The following is a 27,991-nucleotide window of genomic DNA, read 5'->3' as shown; positions in this document are numbered from 1 at the left end:
CCACTCTCCTTGATGAGACATCTTTCTTGTTTGTTCAAACCATTCATTACGTGGTGGCTGCTGGACGAGCTCTGCCGCTGGCCGGTGTATTTATCACCAGGCTAGAGCGTGCGCTCTGGCTGACAGTAGGCGATTGATGACCGGGTCTGGGCCTGAGAGGCTGAGGAAGCCTTAATACAATGTAAATGACCCACTCCCATTTCCAATCTAGACGGCTCCTCTCCCCACACCTCCATACCACATCATCTTTAGCTACATCTCTATTTGTGTGTGTGCCTGCGCATGTGTGTATATGATTGTGTAGTGTGTGTACATAAGAAAGAGTGGGAGGGTGTTTGTGTACTGTTATATTTGTACGCGTGTTTTGATCGTGACCGAGGTCATAGCTAATGTGAAAACCCCAAGGAAGCTCAGTGTAAGCCGAATGTAAGGGGGAGGGAAAAGGAGTTTGCATAGCATAGATATACAAGCACACATGGATATGGAAGTGCAGATATGTATATCCTATCTTTGGGCACTTGTGAGCATTGTGCATCTTTACACACACACACATTCATGTGTGCACACGCGTAGGCACATACACAGTAACTCATAGAAATTGCTCTGTCTCCACTAGCCAAGGAAATGTCAGCACCTGGCAATCAAAAAATGTATTTCTATACAAGCATTATCATATTTCCTTTGTTAATGATTTTAGCATATTAAAAGGGACTACGTACACAAGTACAAATCAGATTAATCCCTCTCTGCAGCCGGGACTCATTATTTGTCCAATCTCAGTCTTGTTTGTTATTAATTGAGCACATTCCTCAAACCATTTTTTTCATCTCTCCTTTAATTAAAATAGACTACATTTAGACAGCAGTACTACCTGAAAGGAGAAATCCCCCTCTCTGCTGATATGGAACCTCACTTACATCAATTATTTCAGCAGTAAATGAGAAAATAGTTCTTGAGCAACTGTTATCATTTCAAGTTAAAATTGAATTCAATTAACACAAGCCAGGCAGACACTACCAGCTCTATGAAATGTGCTTTCTCAATTACTATGGAGGAGGAAGGGAGGTGGAAAAAAAGGGAATAAGTCTTGAGGCTAAAGTTATTCTCCTTGAAGGGGAAGAATGTGCGTTAATGGAGCTTGAAACCACCTGAAAATAGAAGGATTCAAGTGCCGCTTGTGTGCCTTTCTAAAAGGAATTTTTGTGTGATGATTTGCAGGTGTCATATCTGCGAATATTTGTATGCGTCTGTGTGCATTTCTGTTTGCACATGCTTGTGTGTATGTGTAACTCTGTGTACATGCATGCTCTCAGTCTGCAGCAACTGAATGAAACACATAGTGTCTCATTTGTTTTGTTTGCGTGCGCCCCGACTCCTAATCTGGCCCTTAAAGACATCTGTCACCAGCGATCACTGTTGTTTTGTCATGCTTCATAGCAGGCCCAGGGGGAGCAAGGCAGCCCAAGGTCTGCCATTTATATCAGCCCGTGTTCTCTAGATTGGACCTGACACAAATAGTATCATTGCAGCCCTGGTCGCAGAATTACATTTTCAGGTAAAAATCTTGGCAAGGCTGAGGAGGAGATTTCACAGGATTCTGTTCTTCTAGCGTTAGTCTGTATTCAGCTGCTCTCTATGAAAGAGCCACCACCAGGATACATGCCAGACATTCAAGGAAAGATAAATGTATTCACTGCAAATCTGCACCCACTCATTCTGTTGCCTGGTATTATAAAAGGATTCTCAGACACCACAGTATCTGTGTTAGGCCTGCTGCAAAGTCTTGTTTGTCAGTGTGTGTGCTGCATGTGCATGCACACACGCATGGGCATGTGCTTGAGTGTTTTTTTTTTTTTTCTATGCGAGATGTATATGTTCAGTGTGTACACTATAGGTTGTTTGTGTGTGGGTGGGGTGGGGATAGGGAAGGGGGTTATCACAGTTGGCAGTTTTGACAAACTTGTTTGGCCAGCTCTGACAGGTTTTGCACTGAATTGTGTGTGTGTGTTTGTGTGTGTGCGTGTATGTGTGTGTGTGTTTGTGTGTGTGTGTTGATGTGTGGGTGGACACGTGTATGCTGTGAATGTCTATACTGTGCAAAGGAGGGGCAGGGTTGGGTGGAGGTCACAAGAAGGTGCAGTCTTGGGTTACACAATACAACAAACACGGGAACATATTGAATACAGACAGTAATAGGCAACAGCTAGGAACTTGACTCGGAGCATGTGTTCCCTTTCCAGTACTTCTCTCTGTGAGTGCTTACGTGCATGAATATTTACATTAATCTGTATGTCAGAGGCTCATGCGTGTGTGTTTCTCTCTCTGTTTGCTCCTGCAGCACCCATACCCTTCTGAAGAGCAGAAGAAGCAGCTAGCCCAAGACACAGGCCTCACCATCTTACAAGTAAACAACTGGTGAGTCAAGATTTCCGCTCGTCCTATCTCCACCACCAGCATCGCTCTGCCTTTCATTTTCAAAAGCCTTCGCCTCCCTCTCCCCACCAGCCAAGGCGGGTAATACTCCTAAAGTGTGAAAACCGTTTATGTACAGCCCTCCCCATCACATATAGACACACTCAGAGACGCGCACAGAGACATACACACAGACAACCTTTGTGACATTATTATATTTAAGCTACCAGGATGTTCCGGTGTTATCGGCAAAGTGTTCTGCGGCTAAGTCAGTGGTCTTTGTGGTTTGATGCACATGTATTCAGTGGGATATATTTAAGGGAGAAAGGCAGAGATCATAAGCTACCCCTACAGCCCCCACACCCACCACACCCCTTCATCCAAAACCATACCTAGCACTGCCACTGGTGCCCCCACAAAAGGCAAAACTGCCTTCCACCCCCTCCACAAGCTATATGGTGGATTAAGGTTTTGGTGGCCTGGCCAGCAGGGCCTTTGTAGATGGCTTAGCACATAACTGGGGGTGGTGGATTAAATAAAATGATCACAGAAGCAAAGAAATGATACAGGAATTACTTATCAAAATACTAGCCCAGGTTTTATCTGCAGCTTAATTTTGTTCAGTACATTCTCAGGGTGATGTTCAGATTAATTGAACTGACAGCTTCCTTTCAAAATTCCGGGAAGGTATTTGCACGGATTTCAGGTCTTACACAAACTTAATTATATGGAACCCCATTTTATCATTCTAATTCCATGTAGCGGGGGTTCTATTTACAAATGACAAGTCTGTGCCTTTTATTCACAGCTTTCCTTAATATATTTATCAAAGCGGGTTCATTTACAAAGTGCTCTATCTGTTTGGTACAGGCAGGCCGACATTAACGAAGCTTTTAGGTTTATCAGACTCACAGCCTGACAAGCCACCCGAGGGTCAATTGATTTTTTGGTTCCGTGATTCATTTTTTTCTCATTTTTCCTGGATCACAATGAGAAACATGCCTGGAGAATTAGCCTGGTTTGTCGGCCTTATCTATCAGCCCCCCCCACCCCCACCCCTCGTCTTCCCCCCTCCATCCTGACATACTCTCTCTCTGTCTCTGTCTCTCTCTCTCTCACCCTTTGCTTTATTCCCTTCTAGCTAAGGGAAGTCAAGCTACTTAAATTGGCCACAGGAACCGCTGTTATCAGACTTTAATGCACCCTACAGTGTGGATAGCATTTCAATTACACCAGTAACCAAAGATTAGCCCCTGCTTGCCTGTTTCATGCCTCGTGCCACCGTTTCGGGACGCCACGCACCTTACCTACAGGAGCAGAAAATTGAGTTGCCTTGCCTGTGTCATGGTGATTAATGCAGAAATAGTCTGCTAACCTGGGAGAAGAGAGAGAGAGAGAAATAGACAGAGACATAGACATAGACAGAGATAGATATAGGAAGAGTTCCTGCCTTCCCAGAGGCCATGAAATCCAAGCCCGGCACTGAAATGCCTCAGATCCATTTATAAAGAGGTCTGAAAGAATCTCGCACTGGGTAACATCCTCATGAACCCGGTTTCCACACACGCATGCACATACACATAGGTGGTCATGGAGCTGTGTATTAATGTTACACCAGCTGTGTTAAGAAAAACACACCAGGAATCAATTTTCACAAATAAAGTCATTAGAGAGGCTTAGATTCTGCTGCTCAATCTCTGGTACATTCTGGGTGTTGTCATCACGCCTGGCGGATGCTGCCACGTTATTGGATATTTTACGGTGAGCTGCAGATGAGAAATAGAGAGGATGCTGAAGTTTTCTTTCCCCCTGTAGTTCTTACCCTGACAGGACAGTGAGTTACAGTTAAATGTCTCTTTGGTTTCTCGTTCCTGTGACTGCTGAGATGGTCCACCCAGGATATGACAGACCTCTGCCATATGAAATTCCTGTTAAAAAAAAAAGCTCTTCAAATTCCTGGCTGGCCCCTTGCATTGTTCTGTAGTTCTCTTTGATGCATGACTGCTGCCACGTTACTGGCCAAAGAGAGGGAGCGAGAGATAGAAGCAGAGGGAGGGAGAGACAGAGGCAGAGGATGAGTGGGGGGAGGGATGGGAGGGGACGGCCGCCGTCTTCGGTTTCCAGAGCTCTCCCTCGGGGAAAGGATGTGCTGAATCAGGGCTTTGTCCGCCGGCACAATCGCAGCCCAGCGAGGGCACAAGGGTGCTCTGTGTGATAGTCAATAGACAGTGCATCTCGCTCTCTCTCCCCTCTTGCCCCATCACAACTCCCCAAACCATACCCTCCAACCGACACCTCCCTTTACGTTTACCTGCAGCTCACCTGTACTCACAGAAGGCAGAAGCTATAGTAGACCATTTCCAGCTGGTTTGAAACCTTCTGTCTGTGTATAACAGGAGACACACTGACTCTATATCTAGTCTATATCATTAGCTTGCGGCCTCACCTGTTTGTAGCCCACACCCCATTAGCTGTCTGATGTTAATAAGGAACAAAGGAAAAGGTTAAAGTCCACAATCTCACTGTGCTGGTGTTGAGCAGATGAGGAGAAGGGCTTGATTATCCTGTTAATAGTATGCTCTGTGTGCACAAGTGTGTGTGTTACTAATGGGACATTCGCAACATGTACAGAGAACATGTGTGTACAGTGTGTCAGGACACCATTAGTTGACCATTAGGTAGTGTGTTTGCTCTGCTTACGTTTGAGACAACTGGCGTCATGTTAACAGAATCAGGGAGTGGTCTGACATGTAATTGCATTTGTTTAAGATTGTGAGAAAAGGTGAGGGCCATGTCACCCATGGCATTCTGGGATAGTGAAGTAGGTGAAACGGCAGACTCAGGTGTCTATAACGCTGGAAAAGCGTTTACAGTTTACAGTATCTAGCGGTATATTTGCCTGCCTCAGCAGCTCCTGGTGTCCTGCTATCAGTCTGGGCTAAATGGGGCCTGACCGAATCATTTCATGTCTCAGCGTCAGACCCAGCACGATGTGCCCTCACTCACTGCCATAAACACACACACCAACTATCCTGCCGTTATTTACCACTGCAGCAATACCACGCACATACACGCATATAGCCAAACGCACGCAGGGTCATTATGTGAGCCTGAGAGATGATGCCGATGACAGATGACTGAGAGAAACAGCATCTAAAAAAAGGAAGGAAATCGTCCCCTCGTTATTCCCTCATCTCACAGGCAGCCAGTTGGTCATTTCCATGGCAGAGAGAGAGACAGTGAGAGAGAGAGGAGAGAGACAGAGCAAGTCAGAGAGCGAATATGTCAGTTCTTGGCATCTCTGATGACTGACTGCTGTGCCACTGGAGCACTAATAACAATAAAGAGGGCACTAAGCCACACTCTATTTTTACTTCTCTGCCTCCTCTCTACAGCCCAGGGGGGAATACATGCACAGACACAGACACACACACACACACACACACACACAGGAGAGAGGCTCTAATTAGCGGCAGAAAGGAATACAATGAGTGAGTTATTAAGACACAGAGGCGGATCGCAGCCAACCTTTGCCCCCTGTCGGATCACAGGTCACATGATAAGGGAAGGATATCCGCCAGACGACGGCGCCAAGCGGCCTGTGCCCACTGAGGAGATGAAATAGGCTCAATCTCTCCAGCCATGCAGGGCAGGGCATGGTGCACTGATTGTGTTTGTTTTATCTCTCGTTTTGAGAATCCCTCTCACCAGGAGGACAAACTCCACTAATAATAGACAGTCATCATATCACACCGTATACATTTATATTTACATTGAGGTTTAAGATATTTAATCCTATTATTTAGAGACCTAGCAACATTACAGGCTCATAAGAAGCCAAAAAGTCTAGACCACCAAAATTATGTGCCCAGCACAGAGTTGAATTAGAAAGCTGTGGAAGAAAAACAGACAATATCTGAGCTTCAAAGAGAGGTCGAACAGATACTGCAGTTAAAAGAAACATACCTTTCATCAGTTATTACACTCACATGCCTTGACAACTTTTGCCTGTCTATGTAGAATCTAGCTAGCATATACTCTAAACTGACTACTCTGCAACTCTCTTCACAGCATGTTCCCCATTCCCATTCATATCCTCTTTTTTCCTCTCTCACCCCCTCCATGCATCCCTCCAGACTTCTCAGAGTTTAAATCACCCAACAGAGGTAAATACATAGAAGCTGTGCAGCAGGTTCACATGCAAAACGTTATTAACAGTAAAGCACACTTGTTTGTAGTGTCTGAGAACAAAAAAGAGAAAAACCAAAGCCAAATTTGTTCCTCCACTTAGCAAAGCATTTTCCACCCCTCTTTCTCAGTCCAATGAGACACTTAGAAACACTGGCTTTTATGATTTTTTATGATTTTTTATGATCCTCTGGTTTGGCGGGCGAACCCATTATGAAATGCAAAATAATAACTAATATTTTCCAAATGTAACAAAGCTATGAAACTGGCCCAGCCGCCTGTTTTTTCCACATTCTTTACAAGTATTAGGTCTTATGAATCTCACACAGAGGCTTTTGAGGTCCTTTTTCCCTCTCCTTACTCTCCTCCATATCACTGCTTATTGCTTACTTCTCTCTCTCTTCCTTTCTGCCACATTGGTGGGCTAGTTGACTGAAGTTGCTGGTTATCTGTCTAACTTTGACCCAGATGGAAATGTCAGGCCTTTTTTTGGCTGCAACCAGGGACTCCCAGCCGTGGCCATCTTATGCCCCTGGCTTTCTAAATATACAGCTGGAGTGTGGAGAGGTTGCGACTATGTGCGTGTTTGTGTGTGTGCATCTCTCTGGTGTGTCTGTGTGTGCAAGCATGAGTGTATGTGTGCATCTGAGGGAGTGAGAGAGAGACTATCGGGGCGCTGCCAACACAGGCATCATGATCCCTCTCATTTAGGGACTGCTAATTGGCAGTTAATTAGCAGAATTGACTCTGTTGTCAGATCCCAAGTGCCAGCCCCCCTACCAACACCCCCTGCCCGCTAAGTTCATTTGATCTGGCTGCTTTCTTGATGCTGTAATAATAATCCCACTTTATCTGTTTTGGAGAGAGGAACACATTTGGAAAAACATATTTTCATTATTGGCAGAGTAAAAGACTCCCTACCCTGTTGTAGTAGGTTTCATTTTGTTTTTCATTTTGTTCGGCAGTTGTTACAGATCCAAATATCTGTTCACAGTGCAATCTAGACACATGCTGTACTCACAGGATAAGCCATGGGAGCCTTAAACAGCTGATGCTAATGCGCGCCACAGTGTTTATGTGCGCACTCACAGTATATGTACTGCGTGTGAGCATATGAGCCCTGTGGAAAAGCTCAGTGTGATTAACAGGGCCCACTCCCACTTTATCGGGCACTGGGGGCATATTGGGTCATAGCATGGCACGGACACCCACCGTGGCCATTGAGCAACCCTTTGCCCACCTCTGTGTGAGTCTAGAGTTATGAAAAACAGGTGGTGCTTTAATAAAACTGGCACTGCCAGGCGATCATGCACAAAAATGAATCCTTTTTTACTTGTTTTCCTATTACAAGCTCAAGACTCTCCAAGGCTGTGGAATTCTCCCAGCAAAGACGGCATGCAAGGAGAACGAAGCCAGACGAGTTAAGATAGAGAGGCAAAGAGCTGAAAGAGGCATTACAGAGAAAGCATTAGAGAGAGATGGAGAGAGATGGGAGGAGGGAGGTCTTTGTACTTCTCTGCTCCTTTTGGCTCTTTTATTCCTCAACGGCTTGGTTTTATTGGTGGGTCGTTTAATAACAAGGGCTCTGCGTTTGAAATGAAGTCGAGCTGCGTTTGCGTGGGCGAGCCTCCTTTTTTTATTTTAAGATGGTAATTTCTGTACTCGGGGTGAGAACTGGAGAGAGACAGAGAGAGAGAGAGAGATCGGGAAAGAGAAAGAGAATACACTAGAGAGAGAAAGAGAGACTCAGAGGGAGAGCAAGAGGGTGAGAATGTGGGAGAGGGAGAATTCAAGGAGAATAGAAGGGAGGAAAGTAGGTTAATTTATTTCATTTGCAGGAGAAAGAGAAAAAAAAAACTTAAAAAGAAAAAAAGGTTGGTGATAGTGAGAAAGAAAGTGTAGGATGCTGTTTTCATGAACAAGCAGCTTAATGCATACGGGCAGCCACAGTAAGCCTGCCAGAATCTCCCTGTGCCTGAGGCCATCTGTGAGCAGAATAGCAATTTTATTACTTTGTCATTAAACCAATTTCACAGCAGTATTGTTTGTTAATGAGCAGCCACAAACGAGCGAAGATGTCACGTTCTAGAATAGCAGCAAGATTTGTGACCCCAGTTCTCCTCTGTCTCATTCTCCCAACCTGTACCTCATTCTTATTCTTCTGCTCTTTCTGCCATCGTCTTCTTTCTTAACATCCTTACTGTCATCCTTACTCTCCCCCTGCCATCCTCCCATCTTGCTCATCCCTCCGTTCCTCCCCCTGTTATAGGGGTCCTTGGCTCATAAAAGGGGAAACTGCTGAAAGATAAAATGCAAAGTCTATACAGTCAAGTCTGTGTTTATGAGCTTCCATTTGCCTTTAGAGCTCATTGGGACGAATGGTTTCTCCATGGGCTTTCAGGGCGTGCAGCTGGAAAGCCTGGGATATTGGCCTGCTATTTAGCTCTAAAGCCTAACATGGGTGCCAACGGCAAATGCCAACAGAGGGACTAGGCGTCTGAATAGGTGCATAAGTCCTTTGGATTGTATGCTAGATGATGTCATGCATTTTTTGTGATTTTTCAAAGTTGTTTAGAGTTCCAGGTTTGATCACTGCCTTTTTTCATGGTGTATTTGATTAGTGTTGTAGTCATGCATTAAAGAAAAATCTAACTTCAGGTCTGGTAGTAGTTTGGAATGGTCTGTTTTCACAAAGAAAGCCATGTGCTTCAGCTGCTATGGTGCTATATGTGTTTTTATGGCTAGGCGCTCTGTTTATGTTTTTACTCTGGAGGTCAGTTGGCACAGATTCTTGGTCTTTTTGTGGCTTATGACTGAGAGAGAGAGGCAGTGAGACAGAGAGAGAGAGAGAGGAAGAGGGGGAGAGATTTAAACTGAGGCCCCAGAGGATCAGACAACCTGACAGAGTAGATTTGGAATAATTAGTTTTATCTGCTGAGGGAGATAGCCAAAGGAGCTGTGTGTTAGCCACAGGGTGCTGCTATGTGTGTCTTGGTGGTGATGTGTTTCGGATGGCTGAATGTTGTGTATAAGTTTGTGTGTATGGTGTATGTGTTTGGAATGAGGGGTGAGGGGTGAAAGTGTAGGGGACTAAAAAGGATAAAGGTGACCAGGTGTAACAGAATGGCCTAGAGGGTGTGTGTTTGTGTGTGTGTGTGTGTGTGTGTGTGTGTGTGTGTTGGAGCAAGAGAGGACAGGAGCTCCTTCTTTGGCTGAGCTCTTTAAACTCTGTGAACCTCTACAAGGTATTTTCTCTCTGTCCAGGCATGCTCGTTCTCTCACTTTTTCTCTTGCTTTCTGTTTTTCTTTACCTTTGTTTTTCACACTTTGCGTTGCCTCTATCCCTGCCTTTGGATATACAATAACAGCGTGTAAACAAGTATGCTCTTCTAACTTTTGCTTTGTTTGCGTGTCCCCCCCCCCACCCCCTAAGACGCAATGAAAGTGTTTCTGGATGTATACGAGAGAGAGCTGTATTCAAATCCTTAACAGTGCTGTCATGTATTATTCTTACCTGTTGTGTGTGTGTTTGTGTGTATTTTCTGAAGCTGTGATTCATGGCCTGGTGCCCTCTGTGGCTTTGAGGTGCAGGCCAATAAGCCCATCATGGAAGACCCTATAAATCAATATAGCCCTTTGTTTGTTTAAGCCGTGCCCTGCCCCAGTTCAGGCCTGTTATGGATGAGATATCAGTAGAGTCGTTGCCAAGCAGAAAAGGGGAGGGAGAGCAGGAGAGAAGGAGTCACAGGACCTCACCACAAAAACAATCCAATCTTAATTGGAACGCTGCCCAAAATCTTGCAGATATCAAACCCGGTAATTTGCAATTTGAGAGAGGTGAGAAATAAACGGTGCAGCTCGCTACCACGCTCTCTCCATGCACACTGAAACACACGCGTGCACTCTGATGAAGTTATCAGAGGTAGCTGAAGGAATTAGCCACTATTAGCCAGCGCTATTACATGCATAACAAGATGCAGAGATACAGAGGAAGAGCTGGAGAAAGGAAGGGGGAGAACAATGAGGAGTCTATTACCCTAATCTAGGGTTTCTCTCTTCCCAGCCTTATGAATATTTATTCCTCCCATTACTGATGATGATGTTTCAATTGGGAGTCTCTGTGAGCATGTGCAGTGCAGGGAGGACGATGGGAATGCCTTTTCCTCGGTGGGGGTAGAGGGCGTCTGCCTGGAGCCCCCCGAAGATATATCTGCTTTATCATCTTCTTGTTATACTGTATGGGAGACTTTCTTCAGTTTTCTCCAGAGATATGAGATGAAGAAAAAAGCAAGTCTCCGAACATATTTATCTGTCATTTGATAAAAAGTTTAACTTTTATCTGAAATAATCACAGTTAATGTAAAACTCATCTCTGGTTTGGGATTTCTAAATCATAAGCTATAAAAAATAAAACACTTTTGGGAACAGGGTCATCTGTATTTTGGGGGTACTTGCTAGACCCTTCATGGGAAGAATCACTCACAGCAGTTCACAGACTTGATTTCAGGCACCATATTGTGCAGTGTAGGCTGAATTGAATTTGGCTTTTGTGAGACACAGAGATTGTTTTATTTGTTTCAGGCTGTCACATATGAAGGAGGCCAGTCAAAGCTGTACACAAGCACTGGTAGAGCTGATCTGAGAAGCAGAGGGCTCGCCTCAGGCCACCAGGCACATCAGAGTCCCTGTGGTCTGCTCCGCAGTGTCACTGCTGCTTCTGCCAGCAGTCCCTTCCACAAACAACAACTATTTATATCACTAGCCTGCTGCTGGGCTTTTTAGCCTTAAACTCTGCTTTTGACCGTCCCTGCACATGGTTGTGTGTTTGCCTGTGTGTTTGCGCTTATGTATGTCAAAGCAATTATGTGCAATTGAAACTCAGATTAATTATTCAATAGGGAAGTCAGAGGCAAGCTCACAGCATTTGACCGATGACTCTCGTGGTCACTAATATGCATTAGAAGCAAACACGCTCACTCAAACATATCATGCAAACGTGTTTGGTGGAAACACTCACTCACACACCAGAGACACAATGATGAGAAGATGATGACATCCCACGGGGATGGAGAATCCCTTTTCAAACACACACACACATACATGGAGTCCTGTACTCCCCACGAGTCTTGCTCTTCCAGATTCCAAGTGCAGCAGCACCTAAACTCAGGCATTAGAGAATCTTGACAGTCTATCCACCAGGTTTAGGTGTCACTTTTTAATTGCTCAAACTGCTGTGCACGTTCACTGCCCTAAATTCATGGTTAATAGTAAAGTGGTAAGAGCGGAGAGAGCATGTGCATGTGTATATATATTTGGGGGCGGGGTGGTAAAATGGGGGCACCTTCCCCTTACAACCTCCCATTGGCTCTGCTTTTTGACTTCTGCTAATGCATTTGAGATTCAGGAGCGCAAGTTCATGTCTGCAAGTGTGTGTGTGTGTGTGCACATGTACAGCACATTCATGCTCAAAAGTGTACCCAAGCATGTATGTGTGTTGCGTAAGGACGTAACTGTTGAAGCCCCTCTTGACAGGCCCCCTCTTCTTCTCTTTGAGCTGAACCCATTATAGTCTTATAAAGGAGGGAGAAGAGAGACGTTTGATATGAAGCAAAGGAAATAGATTGGCCTTATTTCCTGCCTGGCTGCTGCAATGCAGACACTTGTGTTGCCTAGACGATGCAGGCAATTGACACTCAATTTTGTTTGAAATATCACGCCTCTATCATGTCATTATCAGCTTCCCCTGGTAATCCACAAAGCCGCCCTGTTTGATATCTGACAATAAGGGGGAGTCACAGAGTCGCGGAATCTCTCACTCGATTACCAGGCAGAGAGGGAAAAAAGGGTTGAGAATGAAAGGGAGCACAAGACGATTGAGCAAGAGACAAAGGGAGGGTGAAAGAAATAGAGATGGAAAGATAGTGCAGGAAAGAGATAGAGAGGCTAAAAAAGTCACACATTTGTATGATAGCAGTGAGAAGTGGATGGAAACGGAGATTATACCTGCCCTCCCCGCAGAGACACACAAAGGAGCCCAACAGGCCTGGCATTGTGGGAAAAAGGGAAATCTGGGCAACAGGGGTGGCACTCATCACAGCTGAGAAAATGGGGTGATCTTGTGAGCACACCCACTCCTCTCAGGAGGGCTGATGTGTAGGCCGGGGTAATGATAGTGCTGGATTCATTCTTTCTTTTATTTTATTCTATTCTTCCCCTCTCTCCTCTGTGTGTTGTTTGACTATCTCTCTCTCACTCTCTGTGTGTGTGTGTGTGTGTGTGTGTGTGTGTGTGTGTGTGTGTGTGTGTGTGTGTGTGTGTGTGTGTGTGTGTGTGTGTGGGCCAGCCTGCCAGTATGTCTCTGTTCTATTTCTTGTTGGCGCTGCATGAAAGCAGGAAGCCCTCACCCACCCAAAAGGTGAGACGCTGGCTTATGAGGAATGAGCATTACCTTCCAGCGCTGACGACCTCTGTCATGCGCTATGTGCTGGAACCTTTGACGGAGTCTAATATTGACATGTGCTGGATGTTTTCAGATGCTCTTCAAACAGCGGAGAACACAGCTGTTGGTCCCTCAGCTCCTGGGCAGGCAGAGAATACCTTTTGTGCACCTATGCACATTAATAAGGTGTTATCTTAAGGGAGGGGGTGCAAGAGTAAGAGAAGAGGGGCCTCGCTAACAAGGGAGATGTGGATCAACTCTTTCCTTAATCCCCCTGTCTAGTGGTGATATTCAAAAATAACAGTGTTAATAAAAACATTCCAGGGCAGAGGTGCCAGCCTCTGAGGAAAGGGAGGTTAATGAATGGAAATATTAGGGGACTGTCTGGGTGAAAGAGAAAGAAAGAAGAGATGATTTCACCCTCCCTCACAACATCAGAAAACTGGTAGAGCTAGGGCAGGTTAGCCATGCTGGGTTGCTACAATAAGGTCTCTTTCATACAGGTGTGTTGACGCCTGGGGCAGGCTTGGCCTCGGTCCATTCCATTCACCCTGGCTGATTTGAACAATAACTATCATATCTCTTAAAAGAGAAGGGAGGGTGAAGCGTTAAGGAGGAGATGCCTGAAAGCTGTGTCGGGGCCAAGAAAAACCCCCACTGCCGTTGTCAGAGCTTGTTGATGTTGTAGGGAGGAAAAAACGGGCAAGTCTTTTTTTTAATGCCACCCCCCACCCCCACACCCCCACCCACATTTTTCCTCTTCTCCTTTCTCTCCCTCCACTTCTGCACTGGATTCAGTGTTTTTGTGCCGTAGGACAGAGTGTGGTGAGGAGACAGAGGAACAAAGTGCTGCTGTGTGGAGCAGCAGCTGCTGCTTGCCGGATCAAAGGGGCAACAAGCGTGGTCTTCCTGGCCCAACACTGCTCTGGAGGTGTTTGACGGACAGTCAGCAGCTGGGGCCGCACAGCCCGCCATGTAGGGGTCAGGCTGCTGGACTGCAAGGCCCAGGGGTGACATGCCCTCACTGGACAGGGGGAAGAGGGGGGAAGGTGTTAGATGGGAGGGTAAATAGAGGGAGAGATGTCTATGTTTGTTTCTTTTGTTGTTTGTCTTGCTGTTGTAGTTTAGAGAGTCAACTTCTGAGATTATTACTATATATTTTTAACCTTCGAATTGTGTAGGACTTAAAGATATTTACTCTTTTGTGATGAGCCATTGAGTTCTCACTTATTCATCATAATGCATGGCCAGTAGTTCTAGCTTGATTTTAAGGGTAAAAACATCAGTAGAATAGCATGGCGCTCTACGCTGCAGTATTCCACCTCTTTGGTGCTGACAGAAAATCAGATCGAGAGAAGAGAGACAGTCAGAGCGAGCATGCCGCAGTGCTATTGATTTATTTTAATTAGCTACTCGTTAAATCGTGTCAGTTTGCAACACAAATATATAATTCTTTGTCTGATTTTCCACTCGAGTCTTAATGACTCGTACTCCCCGGGTTTCAGAGAGGAATGACTTCTGCAGCTAGACTGACAGAGCAATGCAAATGTTACTCATATAGGGCTGAGGGTGAGGTGGGGTTGGGGGGGGTGCCACAAAAGGGCAATGAGTGGAGTAATAAAAAGGGAAAGAAAAACAGGTCAGTGAAAGTCCATGGAGGAGAGGTGAAACAGTCCCCCTTTGAGAGGCAGACAAAAGAGTGTGGAGGGGGTTATGGAGGCACTGTGGATGAGAGAAAGAAGGAGCAAGGGAGAGAGAGAGAGAGAGAGAGAGAGAGACAGAGGTAAAACTATGTAAACACAGTGGCTGCCCTAAACGTGGGCCCTCTCTGACGTTCCTAAAAAACGATCCTGCCTCGCTCCGCTTCACATCTGCACTAAATCAAACACGGGGGTGAGGTAATGTTCGCCCAGCTTATGTCTCTTGACTCCTGTTTTAACTTAAAGAAGAGAAGGAGGGATAGAAAAAGGGAAACTCTGTCTCTGATAGGATGAGCTTGAGGAAGCTTCCTCGTTCCTACCCTATCTCTTTGTCCTTTATCTCTAGCCTGGAAAAGTGGAACCTGTGAAAAGCTCCTTTGTGATAGTTTATGATAAATCCACAGATACTGTAGGTTCAGTCTGGTGTCAAGCTATGTATAAACTGTTACAGGGGCCTGCTAGGACCACGTGAGCTGATTCAATCAGTGTTGTTGACACTACAGTAGATCAGTGTTGGAGGTTGAGTAGCCCCAGACTGCCCCACTGTCTGACCGAACCATAATTAGTGTTTGCTTATACTAAACACACCCTCTTCATGGGGTTAATTTGCATGCACTTCCTGGTCAAAGGACATTGAGTGTTTTTACTCCCTTCTGTGTCTCTTTCCTTTTTGGGGGGGAGAGGATCAAACTAAAGCCTTCCTCCTTTGATACCAGTGAGTTGTGACTCAATCGCTGGAGGTTTGGAATCTTTATTTCTGTCTGAAGCGGAAGTATGGAAGCAATGAGCTTTAATAGGAACCAGAGGACAGTCATGTTTGCAAGCAGTGATCGGGGATTGAGTTCAGCACGTTCTTGTTCAGATTTTGTTGCATCTAATCTTTCTGTAAAGACAGACGGGGCCCCAGGAATTTGACTGACGAACGAATACCCCGTTTCCCGTCCCTAGTACGTGAGCAATCAAAATGGACATGCACAGGTCAGGAACAAAGACATTAAACTAACAACGATTTTTGTGTCACAATATCAAAGCCGCCTCCTCTCCCTGTATGTTCTGTGAGGCTACATTTGGAGCATTCCGGCGCTCATTTCTTGGAGAAGACATGTTTAGTATTTCTCTGTTTCTCTCTCCTGTCTCGCTCTGGCTCTGGCTTGGTTTCTTTCTTTCATCGCAAACTCGTCAAACGAGTGACCCCACTCCTGATTGGCTGGGTTCCCTCCGATCTCTGCCGCAATTGGCCAGCCAAGCAGCGAGGCACTCTCTCTCTCTCTCTCTCTCTCTCTCTCTCTCTCTCTCTCTCTCTCTCTCTCTCTTCTCTCTTGGCTGTGCTCCAGGGTAGGGTGGTTTGGCATGACGATTTCTCAGGGAAGGAATGCTGACAACAGGAGCGAGTTACCAGGTGTGGCTGCAAGTCAGTTAACCAGAAACAAGTCCTTTATGACAGCTCGAGATGAGGAAGCAAGAAAAAAAAGAAAAGAATAAATACAAGCACTGAGTCAGACAGAGTGGTTTGCTGTGATTTCATCTTCATACCTCCAGTAACCTTTCATAGTATTTGTCAACAAGGTCCTTTGTCTTGTGATGATGATGCAGCTGGTTTGTTGCACTAAAGGAAGGTCTCATAAAGTTGAAGGACTCTGCTTCATAAAACAGAGACACATGTTATGTTTTAGGATTATGTAAGTTTCCTATTGGACCTGGATCTCCTCTTGTGTCTCCAACATCCCCTTACCCTCAGTCCCCCCACGCTCACTCTCACACAGGGTATAACATAACATTGTATGCTAGCCAGGGTATTTAACACCTAAGCAGGCACTCTCTGAAGCCCCCCCCCCGCCCCCCATGTGTGAGCAGATATTAGTAACCAGGGATGCCGTGTTGATCCAGCCTAGCAGAGACCCTGTGTCAAGTGGACTCCTGCTGCTCTGGCTCCATCATTCATATCTGCCTGTTATTTCCTTCTGTGACATGCACTCCTTAGCACTCAAAGCAAATAGTAAACTTGCCACTTTTTGTGATCATGGAACTTGTTTCTTAGTCTTCTAGTGGAGATGTTTATTGCATCCGTGCACACACGTGTTTGTACGCATGTGTTGCTCACGCCATTTCAAGGCACGTCAGCAGGAAATCTACTGTAGGCCAATCGGCAGCTGTGTGTGAAGAATGCGCTGACATGTACGTACACACATATTGACTGACACGTGCACAAATGTTCACATGCACACTCCAAAGCATGCTTAGCACTGGAAGTGCAGTTTTTGCAGACTTATTGGCAAGAAGAAACCAGTTGCCCACATTAAAACAGCAGTGGATTACTGCCCCCACCAGCCTGCTTTCTCCTGGGGTAATGCACACACATTCTGAGCTGTATCCCAAGGAATGACCTCTGCACGACCCCCTAACCTTGCCTTTAATTATTTGTTTGAAGACAGCATGGAGTTCCCATGCTGAGAGGTACTCTGTGTACTGTGTGTGCATGTGTGTGTGAGTTGGTGTTTCTGTGCTCTAACATTCAGCAGAGGCAGGCCATAATAAGCTAGACCACCAGATGTAGATAATAAAACATGGGCTTTGGGTTGGAGGTTTTTAGCTAGTGTCCCCTGTGAGCCTCCTCTGTTCTGGTTAGCCTACGGACACACTGGCGGTGGTTGTGGTCATGTCCATGGTGTTGATGTGTAGATTTACAATGTGCATGTATGTTTTAGCGAGTGGTTGGGAATTCTGAGTCCCTGTGGTCAACCTCCGTGTCTCTCTCAGGGCCTTGGGTCTTCAGATCCATCCATCTATCTGTCCATCCAAGTTGACTGGCCTTCATCTCTGGAGGATTCCCAGTTGTGTTGCTCTAAGCACACACCATTAGCAGCTCACGGGTCGAGGGAAAACAGTGTTATCAGGCCTAGCTCTGATAATCTCAATTGGCTTTACTCAGTCTGATAAAAGGTGCTCTAAGGCCACCACGAGAGGGGCCCTTGGTCACCCCCCACTCCCTCCAGTGCACCACATCTCCACCCCGGTTACTGTGGCAACTTGTTTAGCGTACAAAAACAGAGCCTTTGTGTCTGCATGCGTGTGTGAGGTTGTAATATGGTGGTTTGCAGCCAACAGGGAATGTTGACAAGAAGCAGGTCCATCTCACAAGAAGCATGTAGGGAAAATATTTGAATATCCATGTTTGTCTACACTGCTTTCATAGTAGAAATTACCATTTCAATGAGAGCAGTCTCTCATAGCTAAACATTTTCCTGTATACTTTATGTCATATATTTCCTGTAAGAAGCATCAAAAACACAAGAGGAAGAACACTTTTTTTAAAGGAACATTTAGAAAAAAGAAATCTGAAAAGGGCACTTTGATCATTCAGCATACTCTTCAGTACATAGAGCATTTCCTCTGCAGTCACTGGAAACCATAAGGGCAAATTTAGCACCTGGGAAGAACATTCCTAACATTATGTGTTTATGGTTATGTCCTAGAATAGGTAAGAATGCACATGGTTGTGATTTTGAACCCCTTGGTGTGTCTAAGAAGGGAGAAAGCAGGACATATATTTTGGCAGGCCTTGCACCCTGAGCATAAAGAGGGAGTGTAATACCAGGAATGTCTTACTGTTTACTTGCTCAGCTGGTTTTGATGCTAGAAGCGTCTTTCTCTCTTAAGCACTGCAGGTATTTCTGACAGCATAGATATCCAAGACTGCTTTGTCCCTTTTGTTCTATCAAAAAATACTTTCACAGATAATAAAACTTAATCCCCATTCCTCCCTTAAATCACAAATCAGGCATTAGAATCATATATTTTCCAATCCAACTCTCCCACTCGTGCACCTCACCTCCCTTCCTTCTCTTTCATTCTCTTGTATTCTCATATGGATGCGTTTCATCTTTTTCTCTCAGGGGCCCGCGGCACCCCTGCGTAGCTGCACTCTGGATGCCCCCTGGCAAATGAGCACCACGTCTCTCTCTTCCCAACCGTGCATTTTGTACGTTTAACCATGTCACTTTGAGCCGGGCAGATTACAGGCGTTTAAGTTCATTGGAGAAAGTAAGGGCAGGTATCAGGGCTTCATGGGGGATTAGGAGCCCAAATTGGTTCCAGCTCTCCCTTCCTTCTAATGACCAGTTCTTTAGCTGTACTGATGGTGCCGTGGCTCGTACGTTAGAAAGGGCGGCGGGGCCTTTTCTTTTTCTCTCTCTCCCTCTTCTGCAAAGGACTCCATGCTGGACAGCTCCAACGTGATTTGAAACCCCTCTTTAATATCAACCACATGGTGGTACCTGTAGTGCTCAGTCCATGCTACAATTTTAGTACATGAACATGAGAGAGAGAGAGAGACAGAGAGAAAAGAGGGGGTGAAAGGGGAAGAAAGAGAGAAAGGCAGAGAGCTTGCTCGACCTGAGTGTCCAGCTCGCGCTTGACACAGCCCAAGGCATCCCATTCCAAGTTAAAAAGGTTGCCCCTGGCTGGCAGTCACCTCCAAATGACCTCTGGCTCTACACTGGAAAAGCCACAGGAGCAAGGCCGGCTGGGGAGGCTTTGTGGAGCTGCACTTATTCGCTGCTGTGGTGGTGATAAAACTTCAGACAGCCTAATTGATGGGCTCGCTGACATAACAATACCTTGTGAAAGCACGGAGTGGCCCATGCCTGGTCCTCATTTCTAGACAGCTGGAAGGGGAGCAGAACCCCCTACAATGCAGCCAGAGTGGGGGTCCCACAGAGGGGAATGGTGGAGGTGGGGGTGGAGTGATGGGGAGTAATGAAAGGAGCCATTTGTATCCTGCACTTTGCTAACTTGAAGCTTACTTTCAAATTCCGATTTGTGATAACCCTGCAGAAATAACATTGTTATCGAGAAGGAACCGTAGACAGGATACTGTACACTGTGTATAAAATTGGTGTGTGATGTGTGCAACTGGCGGCAAGAGTGGCTCAAAAAGACAGAGGGAGGAAGGGATGTGCCACGATGAAGGTTCTTCTGTGCCCAAGTTGCACTTAATACTTGAGGAATGTCTCCCTGGTGCCCATAGCAACCAAACGTAATCAAAAGCTTTATTAAAAGAGGGGGGAATAGATCATAAGGAACATTAAAAGTATCCCTCACTGGGTTCCCAAGTCAGCACACAATTGCCCTTTTGTTTGTTGCTGTTTTGTTGTGAGGGCCTCTCTCAAGGCCTCAGTGGCTAATGTTGCCATTAAGTCATGCAAAACTGTTTTGTCTTTGTGGTGGCTTGTGATGAATCTTTCTGGGTGTGAATGCAGCGTGATTTAACATTGTGTTTTTCTCTCCTCTGTTTTTTTTTCTCTCTGCCAGGTTCATTAATGCCAGGAGAAGAATAGTACAGCCCATGATTGACCAGTCAAATCGAGCAGGTAAAAAAAGAAAAAGAAAAGAACAACCCAGCCAACGTACAGTAGAGTACTGCTTCCCTCCCTTTCTTTCCTCAGCATGAAGACACCCTTTCCAAATCCTTTACTGGCATGCACATCATGCCTGGAGCCCAGATTTTTTAAAGGGGTACCCTACGTCTACTCCCCCCCCAAAAACCCCTTCCACTCCCTCTTACTCTCCCTCCCTTCATCCCCTTTTCCATTTTCTCAATGAGATGTTCAGCAGTGGTGCGGGCCGTTTACTGATTGACTCTAATTGGAGATTTCCCAGTCTAAGTGGAGAGAGAGGTATATTAGCACTCTCTCTGTGAATTACTAATTGGACACAAGAGGAGTGCCAGAAGCGCTAGCAGCAATTTATGAGTTATCTCCATTTTTTAGGCTGTTTTGTTTTTAATTTTTTTCCAGTCAAGGGTTTGGGGTGTGGGGGGGTTATCCCCTCATTTTCTTCTGCTGTGTTTTTTTTTTATTCCCTCAAGAATCCCTGTTATCAATTTTGATTTTAAGCAGTCATTCAGCACATTTCAAATTTCAAGACCGCAACATAGCTACTCAATCAAATTTTCGGTTTAACAGTATCAATTAGAGTATTTTCAGTCATGAAAACTGCCCCTAGGAGAAAGAATGAGTTTTATATGATGCCTTGATTAAATCAGATGTGATGTTTTGATTTAACGCCTGTATGAGAGATTTGCAAGATTTCCATTTCTATGAAACAGATTATGGAAAGCCTTGTAGTGTTAATTGATAACACATTTATTTTCCATTTCTGTTGTGGTCAGATTACAAAAAGCACAGAGTGAGCAGTAAACACCCCTCTCTGTGATCTTGTGGAATGATTCAGTCACCCTAAGCTTCATTGACTGTGGCATTACCAAAAAGAAGCCGAGTAATTTGTCTCAGGGAGGGAAAAGCTGTTTTTGTTGATTAGCAAGCTCCCCGTCTTAAAAAGGGCCCTACTCACCGGGGTGGAGATCGTTCAAACGAACATGAGCCGTGATTAAACTGAGATGCACTTACAAAAACGTGGGCGACTCTTTCTACAGTCGCTGCGCTTTTGTGTGAAATATTTGACAGGATGCAACCAATATGTGCCAATCAACAATCTCTACAAAAACAGCATGACTAACAGCTCCCCCTAATCTTAACGAATTACAGATTATCCAAGATAATACTATTTTAGCCCTAGAATATATACGGTTTTCGGCAGTCTCCAAAGAGCATTAGTTCATTAGGGCTGATAATAAACAAAACAAGCTACAACTGAGCAAATTGATTGCTGCTCAGATAATCAGGTAAAGCATTCACAATATTCAATGATTTAGCAGCTGTGGGATTATATATGTGTTTAGATTGTAGGTTATGTTTAAGAGTAGACATGTTTATTCTGCATCTTGTATATGACTACTGATTTGAGAACTGACTGGGTGAATTGCCTGCCATGGCAGAAATTCTTCTCTTCCTGTCAAACTGCATGCTTTCTTCTCTTGGTTAGAGAACAATGTATCTCCTGTGAGTGTGGTTTTGAATGACACTGGCTGCGTGTGTGCACGAGTGTGTGCGTGTATGTGTGTTTGCTTGCATGCATGCATGAGGACCTACTGTATGCGTGTTTGCATGCCACACGTCAGTCAATGCGGTCCACAAACATGAGCACAATGTCTTACAGTATGTTTGGGCTGGAGCTGGGACAATTGCTGATTGTCTGGTGTGTTTTCTCTTCTTCTTCCCCCCTCCCTTTTTCATGTCCGCGTTTTGACTACAATCAGGTTTTCTTCTTGATCCTTCAGTGAGCCAAGGAGCAGCATACAGTCCAGAGGGCCAGCCAATGGGGAGCTTCGTGCTGGATGGTCAGCAGCACATGGGGATCCGACCAGCTGGTAAGCCCGTTCGTCTCTTCGCTTGTCCGGCTTCCCTTTGTCATGCCTGCTTTACCAGACACCAGTTTCACCCTCTGTTATCGCAGAGCTGATCAGCACTGATCCTCTTGTCTGTAGCATGAGATTTAGTCACCTCAGCACAGAGCAGGTCCCCAAGTTAGCCACATAAACCTAATACTAACAAGTGCTACACAACCACAATAACACTTCTCTTTAAAGCACCCCCCCCCCCCCGCCATTCCCCAGACTGTCTGCTGTCTGTCTTGCTTGTTTTTTTTTTCTCTAATCTAACACATCTGGGAAAATCCCTCATGAGCGATCATAAAAAAGGGATTTGTGGGAGGCAATGCAAAATAAAAACATGTATGCCACTTCTTCACATCTTTCTCTTCCCCCACCCTTGTCATTTCCCATCTAACTCTAACCAACCGCATCCTCTCTATCAGTGGGTCTCCTCTGACCTCTCTGTGATTCAAACTCCTGCTGACCCTTTTCTGGCGTTTATCTCTTCTTTCTAGGGCCTATGAGTGGAATGGGGATGAATATGGGCATGGATGGGCAATGGCACTACATGTAACCTCCATCTTGTAAAGCAAAACGCAAAGAAAAAGGGGGAAGTAAGTACTGGGCTCTTTTCCTTGTATTTTACACATCGGGGCTGTGGGTTTTATTTTTATTTTTTTCACCCACGATTCCCTTTCACTTTACCAGCACTACCCCTTCTTCCCCTGGCCATAATTTTGCAGCAAGCTCCCTGCTCTTACTCCCCAGCATCAACAACTATGAGCTAGCATGCAGGGCTGTTTTAGCAAAATGCTTTAAAGGTGAGAGGGGGGGCTTGTAGCCAAGGATGAATTGAAGACTTGGGAAAAAGGGGGAACTGTCTTGGGACAGAGAGGACCCAACTTGTGGCGCCAGACAACAGGAACAACAACAGAAGAAGGAAGGGAAGAAACAACCTGGCATGGCATGCACAAATTTATTTATCACAACAGCGCCATCGCTCTCCCCATCCTGGACAGCCAATGCAAATGTTGGACATTTAGGGAAAAAATAACATCTCCTGGGGAAGGGGCTGACGGGGAGAAATTAAGCAGGCTCCAGTGAAGCGATAAAGAAGGAGAAGTGAAACTGTCCTCCGAGTGACATAAATCTGTCTGGGGAAGGATTGATGCCCAAATTATCTTATATGCAAAGACGGGAACACCGCAGTACATTACAGTCCTGAGCGAGATATACGGGCCGTGGGTGACATGGCCGATCCTTCACTGGGGGTTTGGTTTGAGCTGTGTAAAGGGAGGAATGAGTGTGGGGGGGGCTGTGTGTTTTGATTATTTTTTACTGGAGGGAGACGATTTAAGGGGGGGCGGGGGCCAGGACTAGCCTGACCTGAGTCTCACAGACAAGAGCAGGGAGACATTGAGATAAATTTATAAGGTTGTAGACACAAGCATGGCTGCATCTAAAAGGAGAGGAACTCTTTCACACATACAGATACAGACCCTCTGTGTCACTGTCTTTCTGGCTCTCTCTCACTCTCATACACACACACACACACACACAAACACATACACACACACTATCCCTATACAGCTAAATGGCGGCAGTCTGATTAAGCTGGCCATTCTGCCTCCCGCTAGTGCCACAGTGCTGACATTTGAAAAATCAAGACATATCACATCCCAAAGGCGGCAGGGCAGAAGACATTTTATTTAACACCTAAACTCCCTTGCCCAATGAGGCACAATATAATAACACTTACCTTGATTAAAAGAACCCTTTATATGTAAATGGAGACTGGATTTTCCAAAGGGTCACAGCGGCAATTCTGCCGACAGAGATCATTTCACCCCTCTAGTCCTCGCTTCCTCTCTCTCTTCCTCTGTTCCTCTCTGTCTCTCACTCGTTTTCTCTCATCCCCTCCTGTCTTTGCTAATGGCAGCAGAAAAAAAAAGAAAAATCAGGAAGCAATGTTCCCTAAAACAGCCACACAGAGACAACATTTGCTCAGGTTGGCTAATTCTTAATATAGGGCTATATAATTTTGAGACTATTTAATTACGTAACATACTTTATGCTTCATGACCAATTACATTAATAGCTTAATACAGAGGAATATTATCCTCTCTTGATTTGATTACACAGCCACACAATATGGTATATTTGGTACTTAATTATGGCCAGCCATTGAGCAGGACTGCTGTGCCATAACTGAAGTGCACAGCCAGCCAGGGAGGCAAGCATGAAGAGATGGAGAGAGAGAGGGGCCCAGTCTGTCCTCACTTATTGTCTTCAGATGGTTTTACCACTCTTGTTAATAAAGGAGGGGGGGTCTCAGATCTACTTAACGGAATGACTGCAGCTTACAAGACTGGAGATTAGCAGCTTACAGTGTCAAAAACATCTGCTGGGCCTTTTAACAGGAGCTGCTCTAGGTTATATGGAGGTGAGGGCACCCATCATACCCCAACACCCTGAATGATTTATTTATTTTATGACCCCAGTAGTGAGGTTTTAAGAGACCTGCTCTGACAAACATGTGCATTTCAAATGAACTGACATGGAAAGGGAGTATTAGAAAATGGCACAGCTTTCAACCAATGAGACTGGTCATTAATCTTGGCCTTTGCTGTCTCTCTCTTTTCCTCTCTCCTTTCTGCCCTCCTCCTCTTCCTTTTCCCCCTCAACAGGGCCCTCCAGTGTAATTTCTTAATTGCAGTGTACTAAGGTGGAGGAATGCAGAGAGTGAGCATGCCTAGTGACCTTGCAGCGACCTCTCCCCTCCTATTACAGCTTCTAATCCCCCAGGGGTTCACATTACAAAGCAGGCCGGCCCAGACCCAATCCCAGACCCAGGCCCCCTGGCTCCAGCGGGACCCCCTGCTCTCACTTGTCTCTCCCCAAGGTCCAGGCCTCTAGACCAGCCATGTTCCCATACTCCAGTCCCAGGCTCCAGGAACAACCCCCCACATCTTACTTTTTTCTTTCTGATTACAACAAACAGCCGTGTGAAAAGTCAAACAGTGGCACTGCTGAGCCAGCTCTGTGTCCTGGGTCTTGTCACAGTATGAGAGATGCCAGCATGCTGAGGTCTCTGCACATATGAAGTGGAATCCATCTTAAGGGACATCAACATACCCCACCTCCTTTTTTCCTTTTTTTCTACCTTAGTTCCAAAACCCACACTCCATGCATCAAGAGCAGTACTTTGTTTTGCTTAAAACTGCTCTCATTCAGGGTTGGAACCAAGCTTTTAATGCTCACTTTCTTGGTGATACAGCTAACAGAGTCCTAAATTATTTAGCAACTTCTTTAAGGAATTCCAAATCAAATATGTTCACAGAGGCATGTCCCCAAGAGAGAATGCCTGTTCAGTTTGTCACTAAAGTCAGCTGGGGAATTAACTGTTCCACTTGTAAAAGTATTAGCACTTCTCCACATCAATACGGCTGGTTGGTTTTCCTCACATCCTCCAGGACTACAGTGTCTGTGGATGACTGAGGATCATTTTCCAACCTGAGACCTGACCACAACGCTATTGGGCATTGTAAACCACTCACCATAGCCTAAAATAGCCCAGTGCAATAATGTCTCTCTTTACTTGTAGAAGCTAAAAGCACTGTAGTCACAGACGCAGTGTCATAAAATCTGCTCAGCTCTTTGTTGTTGAAGTTGTGTTTAAATTGAATTGAGGTCTGTTAATGGAGAAGGAGCATGTCAAAGCTGCGCTGAGAAAATAATTTTATTGACCGTGTGAATACATTTCTCTCTTTCTGTCTTTCTCTCAGGTCTGCCAGGCATGCCAGGGGAGTACGTACCTCAGAGCGGTCCTATGGGCATGAGCATGGCCCCACCCACTTACTCCAACCCTCATCAGATGACCTCCCACCCCTCCCAGCTCCGACACGGACCCCCTCTCCACGCATACCTGCCTGATCACCCCCACGCCCACCACCCTCATCATCACGCCATGCTGATGCACGGAGGACCCTCGTCGCACCCAGGAATGACCATGTCTGCACAGAGACCCCCTTTGCTCACTCCCATTGACCCCAGTGCTGGAGGACAAGGCCTGGACATCCATGCCCAATAGTATAAGGGAACTTTGCTACCACGACAACAGCAGCTACTACAAGAAAACAGTAAAAAAAAAAAAGAAAGCAGCAGCTCACAATAAATCCTATTTTGAGACTATTTTTAAGAATAAAAAGCGAACCCTTTTGACCAGAATTTGACACTAAAGAAACAGAATTCCAGATGAGCTGTGATAATTCTTTTTTTTTTTTTTTTTTAAACTTGTCAATTTTGTTACTTTCATCCAAACGGAGGACCAAGCTGACAAGAACACTTTGTAAAGTCTTGGGCTTTTGGTTAAGATCAACAGAGGATGCTCTGACGTACACGTGTGCAAAGAACGGACACATGCACACATTCGAAAACACACACTTTTCGCACACTCACTTACACACCATCATAAACATGTTCAGTACACTTTCATGTGACGCGCTCAAACGCTTCTAAAATAAAATCACTCTGGAAGATTTAAAAAAGAAACAACAGAAAGACTCCAAGAGTTATAACTACTGTAGTATAAAAAGTATAGATAAATAAGTTAAAACTTGTGCATTTTTTGTTGATCACATGGTTTATGTTTCCTGAGCTAGTTTTAGAATTAAAGGTTAACCTTTTCTCTCTCACACTGTGTGTGCTCCTTCCTGGAGGAGAAACTGTCTCGCAGCACAGCACTATAAAGGAAAAAAAAAACAATAAGAAGATGGAACATCTCAAAAAGGCTCCAAACCACAGAGGGCAATCAGGTCCTGTCCCCCATAAGAACAGGGCATGATGGGAAAAGGCTGCTAAATGACACCGGATCTCTCCAGAAGATTCAGTTTGAACATTTGTCATGCCCCTCTTTTTTTTTTTTTGGTTCATGAATGAATGTTGCCCTGTAGGTTTTAAAGAAAAAAAAAGTTCTTTGTTTGAATTGCCCAAGCACTGGATTGTGTTGGTTTTATACATTTTTATTTTAATATTATTTTATTTTTTGTACCCTGGACTCTCATTGGTAAGAGCCTATTGAAGGAAGCTTAATAGTGGAAAAGCAACATCCTACGGTGCTTCTTCATCTACGGATCAGCATTCTTGCCATAAGGACAATACTGACACAAACGTTGATTCTGTGGCACTGGAGAAGCATTTGATGGTTGATGCACCAAAAAACCTAAAACTAAAAAAAAAAAAAAAAAGAGAAAGAAAAAAAAAACTTAAATTATGAACTCAATGCTTTTGGGGGAAAAAAGCTGAGAGAATATTGTAACAAACTTCGTACAGAGTTCAGTCTATTAATTGTTTCATGTTAGATATTCTATGTGTTTACCTCAATTGAAAAAGAATGTTTTTGCTAGTTTCAGATCTGCTGTGGCATTGATATTGTATGTCCATGAATTCCTTCCTTTTTCAGCACGTGTTCCTCACTAGATGATAAGATGCCGTCTCCCTTAAGCTTTGTCAAAAATACATTAAATACTTGTATGAGGACTGTGACGTAATGTTTAAAAGGTGTTCAGTCACAAATGCTGTAATAAATATTTCATTTTTGATTTTTGTTAGATTTTTGTGTGATTAACTGTGTTACAAACAGTCTTACCCATGTTCCCATTTTAATACTAATACGAGTAAGTGGTTCATTATTATTATTATTATTATTATGAAATGTGCTTGTGGCAAGGTGTGGCCAGTCAACAACTTTTTATAATTGCAAACAGTGATCAAAATTAACTTCCCATTTTTTCCCAGCTAATAGCGATGGCTTATTTTTAGCCAGGCTGTCCATTTGGTTATTGAATAACCTCTTAAAATGACAATGACAAGTTATGGTTGAAATATATCTTGCCACAGCAATTTATTTAGGCGCACAAATACGTCCATACAAATGAAGGGTGCAAATTACACAGTAAATTTACCACCAACCAAGTTTTAGAC

The 27,991-nt window shown here is 44.8% G+C and overlaps 1 protein-coding gene across 5 annotated transcripts in view; it reads left to right on the top strand.

The window, feature by feature from the left end:
• Positions 1 to 27,602, top strand: part of meis2a (Meis homeobox 2a) — an 80,289-nt gene extending 52,687 nt beyond the window's left edge. For 2 of the 5 annotated variants that reach the window (XM_041060914.1, XM_041060915.1), the window contains exons 9-12: positions 2,339 to 2,415; positions 20,050 to 20,108; positions 21,896 to 22,006; positions 25,795 to 27,602. In XM_041060914.1, the coding sequence (XP_040916848.1) occupies positions 2,339 to 2,415; positions 20,050 to 20,108; positions 21,896 to 22,006; positions 25,795 to 26,099 (552 nt within the window). In that variant the 3' untranslated portion in view covers positions 26,100 to 27,602. Of the gene's footprint in view, positions 1 to 2,338; positions 2,416 to 20,049; positions 20,109 to 21,895; positions 22,007 to 22,524; positions 22,624 to 25,794 lie in introns of all 5 variants that reach the window. The other 3 variants (XM_041060918.1, XM_041060919.1, XM_041060916.1) reach the window with 3 other exon arrangements.
• The last annotated feature ends 389 nt before the right edge of the window (positions 27,603 to 27,991 follow it).

This window comes from Toxotes jaculatrix, chromosome 17, assembly GCF_017976425.1.
Source record: "Toxotes jaculatrix isolate fToxJac2 chromosome 17, fToxJac2.pri, whole genome shotgun sequence".
Classification (NCBI taxonomy): domain Eukaryota; kingdom Metazoa; phylum Chordata; class Actinopteri; family Toxotidae; genus Toxotes; species Toxotes jaculatrix.
Note: the sequence above shows the minus strand (reverse complement) of the source record. Positions and strands in the feature narration are given on the sequence as shown.